Source organism: Leucoraja erinacea, chromosome 9 (genome assembly GCF_028641065.1).
Source record: "Leucoraja erinacea ecotype New England chromosome 9, Leri_hhj_1, whole genome shotgun sequence".
NCBI classification, from domain to species: Eukaryota; Metazoa; Chordata; class Chondrichthyes; order Rajiformes; family Rajidae; genus Leucoraja; species Leucoraja erinaceus.
In genome coordinates, this window is record NC_073385.1 from 67,639,704 (window position 1) to 67,650,482 (window position 10,779).

Sequence of the window (10,779 nt, forward strand, 5' to 3'; positions counted from 1 at the left end):
TCGGGTTGATTTTAAAGAACCAAGTATCATTGCAACGTGATGCCACAAAAATTCAAGTCACGTTAGGTCCTTTCTTCCTTCAGTCCAATGTACTGGATATGTACTGGACTGAAGAAAGGTCAGGAACTGGCAGGCAGATAACAGCATGATCATATTCAACTACAATGCATCAAAGAGATATGCAGGCTCAATTTCCATTCATATTCTCTAGTCCCACTTTCTTCAAATGACCGAGAATCAATAAACTGCGAGAATAGACACAACGTGCTGGAGTAATTCAGCAGGTTGGGCATTAACTTTTCTAGCATTTTGTGTCTTTTTTTGTAAACCAGCATCAGCAGTTCCTTGTTGATCAAATATCTGCAGGTGCTGGAAATCTGAAATAAAAATTTGAAATTGCTGGGAACTCTCAGCACATCAGTCAGCAACTGTGGAAGAAGAATCAGGGATAATGTTTCACTAAGTTCTTCCCTCTGTTTTCACTTCTTTAAATTATATTTTGTAATCTACATGTGCTCTGCAATTTAATACCCATCTGTAAATATTCATACAGCTTACTGCTCTGGATTTTTGGCAAACGGTCTAACAAATTAGATTTGATCATTTCCTCCTTTTGCAAAATCACATTACCTCTGAGAAATTTGAAAACATTTTGCAATGCGTGTTCAACAGAGTCAATGTTAGTAATTAAACACAAATTATTTTAATAATGTTTTGGTATTTGCAGCGCAGGGAGTTATTCTATTAGAGTTTGATAGAGACATATTTTGCAAATTTGATAGAGATACATGAAACAGCAGCCGCAGAAATCTTGATCAAAGCACAGTGCTGAAGGAATTCAATGGATCAGACAACAGCATGAAAGGGGAATGGACAGGTGATATTCAGGCAAAACAGTGCCTGTCCATTCCCTCCACAGATGCCGTCTGACGCACTGAATTCCTCCAGCACTGTGTTTTGATCAAGCTTTGATAGCCAATATTGGTGAGGCTGCATTTGGAGTATTGTGTTCAGTTCTGGGAACCATGTTGTAGGAAAGATGTTGTTAATTTGGAAAAGGTGCAGTTTTATGACTGTTGGCAGATCAATTTCCCTCCTGGAATATATAAAGTTCTATCGTATCGCATTGTAAGATTTACAAAGATGTTGCCAGGACTTGAGGGTCTGAACTATAGGGAGAGGGTGTGCAGGCTGGGACTATTCCAATGGAGTGCAGGAGGATGAGGATAATCTTATTGAGAGGATTAGATCAGGTGGATGCAGAAATTTGCTTACCCAGAGTAAGGGAATCGTGAATCAGAGGGTATAGGTTTAAGGACGAAAGGTAGGCATTTGTGACCTTTTCACACAAAGGATGGTGGGTGTATGGAATGAGGTGCCGGAGGAGGTATTTGAGACGGGGACTATCGCACCGTTTAAGAAGCAATTAGACAGGTACATTGATGGGACAGGTTTGGAGGGATATGGACCAAATACAGGCAAGTGGGACCAGTGTAGAAGGGGACATGTTGGTCAATGTGAGCAAGTTGGACTAAAGGGCCTGTTTCCATACTAAAGATAACTACATTTCTTGTTGTTGACTTTCAACTAGAAAGTCAGTTGATCAGTAGGTTGACATTAAAAAAAAACTGAGTTAAGATCATACACCAGAGAAACAGATGCTTCAGCTCATCACATTCATGCCCACCTTCCCTGCCATCAGTGCTCATCTACTTTAAATGTTTGGAACCACACACTTCCACCACCAAATCAAGACAGCTTTTCCACATTTTAACCCCCCCTCTGGGTGGAAATAAATCATTGTTCGATTTCCTCTAGACCTCTACGTCCTTGATCCGAAATGTCACCCATTCCTTCTCTCCAGAGATGCTGCCACGCTGAGTTACTCCAGCATTAAGTGGATGACGCAGTCAACCACAGCCAGCACTTCATCCTTCAGCACCTAGACCGCCAAGGGACCCACGCAAGGATTTTGTTTGTGGATTTTAGCTCTGCGTTCAACACCATTGTGCCAGAGTTACTGCACTCCAAACTGCTGACTGTGCCTGAACCCCTCTGTCGGTGGATCACCAACTTCCTGACAGATAGGAAGCAGCATGTGAGGCTGGGAAAGCACATCTCGGACCCGCGGACCCTCAGCATAGGAGCAGCGCAAGGCTGCGTCCTCTCTCCTCTCCACCAACGTCAAGCTTCTCAAGTTTGCGGACGACACAACCCTGATTGGACTGATCCAGGATGGGGAGGAATCTGCCCACAGACAGGAAGTGTCACAGCTGGCGTCCTGGTGCCGTAGCAACAACCTGAAGCTCAATGCTCTTAAGACGGTAGAATTGATTGTAGAATTTAGGAGAGCTCCCCCTCCCCTCACCCCACTCGCCATCAACAACACCAGTCACATCTGTGGAGTCTTTTAAGTTCCTTGGAACCATCATCTCCAGGGACCTTGAATGGGAGGCCACCATCGACTCCACAGTCAAAAAGGCCCAACAGAAGATGTACTTCCTGCGGCAGCTGAGAAAACGCAATCTGCCACAGGCAATGATGATCCAGTTTTATACTGCCATCATAGAGTCTGTCCTCAGCTTCTCCATCATGGTCTGGTTTGGCTCAGCCACCAAGCACGACGCTTGGGAGGCTGCAGCGCATCATTCGATCAGCCGAGGAGGTTATTGGCTGCAACCTTCCCCCCCATCGACGAACTGTACACTGCAAGGGCCAGGAAGCGAGCGGGTAAGATTATCTCTGACCCCTCTCAACCTGCCCACAAACTCTTTGAGTCACTTCCCTCTGCGACTCCAGTCTGTCAAAGCCGCTACAGCCAGACATAAAAACAGTTTTTTTCCACTAGCAGTAGCTATACTCAACAGCCAAAAGTCTGTAGCCTCCTTTTTCTCTGGTATTTTATTTCATTCTTCACGTTTAAATTATGTTTTGTTTTTAATTGTCTACTGGAGCGTTTCTCAACCGAGGTTCCCCGGAACACTACGGTTCCCGTGAGAGGTTGCCAAGAGAAATAGCGATAAATAAGCTAATCATATGTAAATGCACTAGTCATTTTTGTGTTTAATTTCATATTCGTAATTTTATTATACAGGTACGGTATATTTAGCGACAATTATTTAGCATATTTAACGACGGCATATTTAGCAACGTCTATACAGCGCCAGTGTGAAACAGCCTTTAGTGGTCAGTGGACAGGAGCTATACGTGACGATTTGTGTATCATCAAGCGACTCACTCGAGTACAGACATGCATGCACGGTCTCCATCAGTCCTGTCTGTGCTGCCTGGCGTGCAGGTACACTCCTTCATTCACCCACGTTATTTAGTAATTTTTACCCATCATTTAGAGATGTTATATGAATTGTAAAAATGTAAGTATGTTTATGTTTATTTTTGTTAGTATGAAAAGTTTGTGTATGTTTTTGTTTGTTTATGAAAAGTTTGTGTTGTTTTTTCTCTATCTTTCTCTCCTCCAAGGTTAGTTCTTCTGTTTGCTTTTATTTGCTTCAGTTTTGAACAAGCAGTTTGATTTCAGTTTTTTTTTGCATTGTCAATAAACTTGAGAAAAACACAAATTATTTTTTGCTTAAACCAGTTATCAGAAAATATGTTATGTTTGCCTTATGAACATTAAGTTTATGAAAGGGAAAGAAAGATTAATAATAGATAATAATTTTTATGTAGGGGCTCCCTCAGACATGAAAATTGTTTCAAGGTTTCCCCAAGGGTAAAAAGGTTGAGAAACACAGGTCTAGATATCGTGATGTTACTTGTGAGCAAAACACCAAGCTAATGAAACACGTGGCTAACAAAATTTATTCAATTCAAATTTGTGTCTACCTTTGATTTAAACCAGCATCTCCAGTTCTTTCCTACACATTTAGTGTGAATAATATCGTTCTCAGCATTGAAGAACACTGTGTTGCATCAGTTCCGTAGACAAAGTCCAATGTCCTTTATGGATTAGAAATGAATCTTGCAGCACACTAGCTTGTGGAAGGAATTCCGTTCAGAATCATAACGGAGGGGAAGAAACTGTTCCCAAGACTGGTGGTGCAAGCTTTCAAGCTCCCGTACCTTCTGCCGGATGGGAGCATGGAAATGACCGAGGTGAGATATCATTGATTATAACCTGGTGAGGCAGAGGTTCACCTGCACCTTCCCCAACCTCATCTAGTGCATCCGCTGCTCTAGGTGTCAACTGTTCCACATCGGTGAGACCTAGACCACAGTTCGCATTAACCAACCTGATCTCCCAGCAGCTCAGCACATCAACTACCCCTCCCATTCTGAATCTGACCTTTCTGTCCTGGGCCTCCTCCATGGCCAGAGTGAGTCCCACAGCAAATTGGAGGAGTAGCACCTCATATTTCGCTTGGATAGTTTACACCCCAGCAGTATGAACATTGACTTCTCCAATTTCAGATAGTTCTTGCTTTCTCCCTCTTCCCCCTCCCAGCTCTCCCACAGCCCACTGTCTCCGCCTCTTCCTTTCTTCCCACCCCCCACCCCCCACATCAGTCTGAAGAAGGGTCTCGACCCGAAACGTCACCTATTTCTACGCTCCATAGATGCTGCCTCACCTGCTGAATTTCTCCAGCATTTTTGTCTACCTTTGATTTTTCTAGCATCTGCAGTTCTTTCTTAAGCCTTCTCCAATATATCACTTCCATCAAGATTTCGATCCTTGTGGGAATAGCCATTTACTAATAACAATGCCTATATCTTCATTGCCGTCTTTCTCTTTTTAAACTGAGTGACTTTACAAACTCTGATTCCAAACAGCAACACTACAAGTTTCTCCACAATGCTCATGAAAAATAGCAAAAAATCTTTCACCAACAAATGTTGTCATGCAAAGTATTTTTTATACATTAAAAAAATCTAGCATCCACAACTGTGGAGGCAAGGAATTCGGAAGACTCTCAACCGTTTGAAATCCTTCCTCACTTTATATTAAATGACACAATCTTATTCTAAGACTGGGCCCTCTGATTGTATTCTCTCCCACAAAGTAAACAAGCCCTAGCATTTAGATTGTCAAGTCCTCTAACACTTTTACAGGATTCAACAAGATCACCTCATTCTTCTAAATGGCAATAGGTACGGACCAACCCTTTGCTCATAAGGCAATCCTTTCATTCATTTCATTCTCGCAAACCTTCTGCACGTTGCCTCTATTAAAATGGGACCAAAACTATACACGGTTCTTTAAAGGTGCCCTCACTAATGGGTCGGGTACTTTTCGGTGCTGCCGTTCTGGCACCGCTGTTTCGGCGCCTCCGTTGTTTCGGCGCCTCCGTTTTGGCGCCACCCATAGTTAATGCTTATCACCTAGTTCATCTTGATTCATCTAAATTTTGGAAAGCTGTTATATACTTATCACATAGTTCATGTTAATTCCTGTAGTTTTCAATAGTTTTGGTAGCCTTTATTAAATAAAGAATAGGTGAATTAAAAATTGGTTAAAAAAAAGTTAGTATAAAATCAATTCAATAACTTAATGTATTTCATGGTTATGGGATAAACCATGCAAGTATTCTAGTCGATCCCTTGTACCAAACTGTTGTACAATATTTTAAAATTTTCTATGTGTTTGCGGCGCCAAATGGTACCATTCCCCTCACTAAAGTCTTATACTTTTCAGATAATCCTACCTTTGTACTCTAACTTCCTTGAAATAAAGTCTTTCCAAACTGCACACTGTATTTAATGCTAGTTTCATATTTCACGTTTTGAGTACCTCCAGCTTCCGTGCTTCAGCCTTCTGCAGTTTTTCTTCATTCAAACAATACATTATCATTTTTCCTTGCAAAGTTAACTGCATACTTTCTCACATTATATGCCATTTGCCAAGATTTTGCTCCTCCATTTGTCCTTTCATAACTCAACTGTTCGTAACTAGCTTACAGCTTCCCTACCCACCCACTCCTGTATCAAAATGCTTGCACCAGAGAAATCACACTTTGGGCTTGCATCACAGCTTGGTTTGGCAGTAGCTCTGCCCAAGATCGCATGAAATTTCAGACAGTCGTGAATGTTGCCCAATCCATCACACAGACTTAACTCCATCCACACTTCACAATGCCTCAAAAAAAAACAGCCAACATAATCAAATACTTGCCCCACCCAGTCATTCCTCCTTAGCCCTGCTCCCACCCAGCAAAAGGTACAGAAGCTTGAAAGCACTCACAACCAGACTTGGGTGTTATACCAATGGGCTTTAATATTTCCGTTTTGCCTTGCACCTTTTTTTGAATCATGGTATTACATTGGCAGTTTTATAATCCTCCAGAATCGAAGGATTTTCAGAAGACTACAACACTGAATCTTGAGGAAAAAACACTATGCTTTAGTCTCTCTTTAATCATTTGCAATTCCCTTAAATTTATAACTGTTTTTCCGATCCCAAAATGAATGTTAAATTCTATCATGCTCTGATCCTAAGGGTCTTTTACTCTAGGATGGTTTATTAAACCCATCGCATGTTATCAGATTCAAATTAGCCTGGTTGGCTCCACAAAGATTGCCCTGGGAAATTATCCCTAATGCATTCATTAATTTATTCTTGTGACTATCATTAACCCAAGAAGATGAAAGTCACCCATGATTAATACACCCCTCATTATTTCTTGACGTATACATTTTCTTGGGGTTACTAAGTATGTTCTGACTACTCCTACCACTGCTTCCTTTGCTATTTTTGCAAACCTTCACCCAATCAGAACTCACACTTTCTTAGTCTAGATTGCCTCTCACATTTGTGTGTTTATTTCAGAGTCATAGAATTGTACATAGCCAACTCACCCATGCGCACCAAGATGTCTATCCGAGCTAGTCCCATCTGCCTACATTTGCCCGTGTCCCTTTAAACCTTCCCCAAAATCATTTTTTATTAACACAGCTATCTCAGCAATTTTCTTTACCAGCAGCAAATGTCCCCGAATATTGAACTTCGAGCTTTGATCTCCTTGTAACCATAAATAAAGTATATATGAAAGGCTAGGATGGAGAGGATGTTTCCACTAGTGGGAGAATCTAGGACTAGAATGCATAGCCTCAGAATTAAAGAATGTTCCTTTAGGAAGAAGATGAGAAGGAATTTCTTTAGTCAGAGGGTGGTGAATCTTTGGAATTCTTTACACAGAAGGCTGTGGAGGCCAAGTCAAAGGATATTTTTAAGGCAGAGATAGATAGATTATCTTGATTAGTACAGGTGTCAGGGGAGAAGGCAGGAGAATGGGGTTAGGAGGGAGAGATAAATCAGCCATGATTGAATGGCGGAGAAGACTTGATGGGCCAAACGGCCTAATTCTGCTCCTATCACATATGGCCTTATATAGAGTATGGACACCAGCTCATTTCTCCAAGTCCAAAGAACTTAAGTGCAGACTAACAGATAAAAACAGCATGTTGTTTAAGAAGGAACTGCAGATGCTGGAAAATCGAAGGTAGACAAAAGTGCTGGAGAAACTCAGCGGTTGCAGCAGCATCTATGGAGCGAAGGAAATAGGCAACGTTTCGGGCCAAAACCATTCTTCAGACAGTCTGAAGAAGGGTTTCGGCCCGAAACATTGCCCATTTCCTTCGCTCCATAGATGCTGCTGCACCCACTGAGTTTTTCCAGATAAAAACAGCACCAGTTTAAAACCAACCTCATCTGGCTCCCCAGGCACCTTTAGTAAAAGTGGAGAATTAAATGACCCAGGGGCAGGTAGCAAACAGTTTCCCTATCCAGGTCCATCGTTTACAGCAGATGACCCAAAATTGACTATAAAGAACCTTCGGTTGGGGTGATGTTCGACCTTCGAATCTCCATGCAAGTGTGTCAGGTGTCAACAACAGCTCTAGTAAACTGCACATCAGGCTGTCACATTGTTTTAACAAGTCCACCTCGGAAGGTAACTTGGTTCTGCTTGCTCACAATTCAACCCCATAAAGATGCTGGTTATTTGTGCAGTCACCCAGGGAAGTCACAACAACTATATTACCAATGATATTATCAAAAGGAAAAGTGTACATCTCAAGGAAATACAAATCTTAAAAGGAGATGTAGCAAGAGAATAAAATTATACATTTTTACACATTGAAAGCTACTAATTTAATTAAGACAAATCAATTCAAGTGGATAATGGAGTCCACTTGGTAAAATACATATGATACTGGCTAGATCTGATTTTGATCTGTACTATTCCCAAGATCAAAAATACTGCAAGCCATACAAAATATACCAAGGGCGGTTCCTAAATAGTTTGAAAAAAAACAGAAAACATCAATTGCGGTAGCTTAATGGCATACTCATTTTTTAATGAATAACTAGGTTCAGTGTAACAATTTTCTGATGAAAAGTGGTTACCTTGTTTATGGTGATTCCAGCATTGAAAACAAAACCTCTTATATGCTATAAACACTAGGCATTGTACAAGCAGTTCCTACAGGTTATATTAACAAGCATACCTATGCAATTCTTTAACAATCTCAATCTTCAAATTAAGCACAATCATACCAACTTCTTTAAAAAAAAAAACATTTTGATCCATGTCCAGATTTCCTTTTCTCAATAAATATAATTGTATATTTTTAATAACTCACAACATTCTTCTAAGTACTTAGGCACTATTTATTTTCCCATCATTCAAATGACTTGTAGAGTACAAAACACTCTCATCTGTAAAAAACAAAGTGCTGGAGGAACGCAGTGGGCCAGGCAGCATTTGTGTTGAGAAATGGGAAGATGACATTTCGGGTCAGGACCCTTCAGTCTGAAGAAGGGTCTCGACCCAAAACGTCACCCATTCCTTCTCTCCAGAGATGCTGCCTGTCCCACTGAGTTACTCCATTATTTTGTGTCTCCCTTCTTCACACTGATCAATCTGGCCAGCCGAGTGCCTCCAGCACTTTGTTTTTTTGCTCAAGACTCCCGCATCTGCAGTCTTGAGCAAAAATCTCCACTCTCTCTTCTATGTTCGGCACAACATAATATCAAATGAATATCCCATTCCAACTTGCTGGTTCAGATATTTTTAAACTCAGGAAATGTACTCTGTATTAACCCGTTTCCATTTTGATTTTATTTATTTATTTATTTTTTTAAATTGTCACTTTTTCTGTCTATCCAATCCATGCAACCCACACTTGCTAGGTTAGTGTTCACTTCTTTGAAGAAGGGCAATATTGAATAGATTCAGTGATTCATCACTTCATCTTATCCTCTAATTATTCCCATATAATTAAAGAGAATATATTTCACTCCACCAAAAATAAACAGCTTTTGGGCCTTGATTGGGATAACATTTGAACCCCGTAAATCAATGTACAGACAAGATATCTTACTTCAAACAGTTACATAATTCACTGTAGCAAATAAAGACAAGATTACTTTAAAGGGTTTGTTTACAAAATTGTACCAAAGTAAAAAGACAAAATCAGATGAAATTTGATGGCTGTTCAATCCTTTTAAATGATCACATTCTAAAAGTAAGTATTTGGCAAGATTTCTAACCTCACGCACATTAAAATCTCTTCATTGGAACCATATGAAGAGGTGTTCCATCATTTACTATTATACTTTAACTTCTATACATTAAAAAAAATGGCAAGCAACGATCAAGTTGAACCTTGCACATATGAACTACAAAAACAATGCAATCTTGTGACAATTTTGGAACAGCATTTAAACTACAATCACTTTTCTACATTTAATTATTCTAAATGTTTGCTGATATGTGTATCACATGCGAAATTGACTGATTACACCACCACGGAATCTCTGCGTTGATTTAATCCTCTGCACTAATACAAACGTGTTTGCAAACTGAAGGCAACTTCCATAAGTGCTCACGGGGGGAGGTGGTGCGGCTTGGAGCTGACAAGCTAGGATGAGGGTTCACCTCAGCTCCCACCCTCCACACCCGCAATAACAAGTGACTGCCCACCAGCCGCTGCACACACCGATTTTTATCTGTTTAAGACATCGCTCCCCATTCACTAATCCCTCCCCCACCTCCGCGAAAATGAACATCTTAATGTTTACCTTCCTTATGCCTTTGTAAATGTAAAAGTACAGCTCCCGGCCCACATTAAAGCAGATTCTGTCCCCATTGCCGGACTGGTCGTTCACGTTCACGAATGACACCTTGACTGGATTGGATCCTTGGGAATTAAAAGGCACCCTGTTGGGCCGGCTGTATTCAGAGTGGGTCAACACTTTATAAACACCTTCCCTGGTAGTAAACTGGGTTTTAATTTCGTTCATCTCCTTCCCTCCTCCCTCCGTCGCCATGTTGTAATTTAGGATTCATCCTATCCGAGCCCGGATGTTAGCCAGCGCGCCTGCGTGACCGCTGCTTCTTCCCCCCCCCGGCGTGTGACGTCAGCACGCAACCCACTGGTCACGTGACACAACGGCGCCCGCCCACGGCCGATCCCCGGAAGTGAGACTGCTCCATGGGGAGCAATGTGGTGGAAAAGGGGCGGCGGTGCATTGAGAGAAGGGGAAGAAGAGAAGGGGAAGAAGCGAAGAAGAAGCGAAGAAGAAGAGAGGAAGAAGAGAGGAGGAGAGGAGAGGAGAGGAGAGGGCAAGAGAGGGCAAGACAAGACAAGACAAGACAAGACAAGACAAGACAAGACAAGACAAGACAAGACAAGACGCTGTTGCTGTCGTCCCGCCGGCAATTGGACATGAAAAGGTTCAGCGAGAGTAGAAGGTGGGGGACTGAAAAAGGGCCAATATCACATCCATCCAATTCCTCCAGACTTGCTCCAGCAGCTTTGGTG

General features: G+C 41.5%; 1 protein-coding gene across 2 annotated transcripts in view; it reads right to left on the bottom strand.

Moving 5' to 3' along the window:
* The window catches only part of wdr20a (WD repeat domain 20a), a 51,172-nt gene extending 40,842 nt beyond the window's left edge, over positions 1-10,330 (bottom strand). For both annotated transcript variants that reach the window (XM_055641121.1, XM_055641120.1), the window contains exon 1: positions 10,037-10,330. In XM_055641121.1, coding sequence (XP_055497096.1) covers positions 10,037-10,285 — 249 coding nt within the window. In that variant the 5' untranslated portion in view covers positions 10,286-10,330. The remainder of the gene's footprint in view (positions 1-10,036) is intronic.
* Positions 10,331-10,779: the final 449 nt, after the last annotated feature.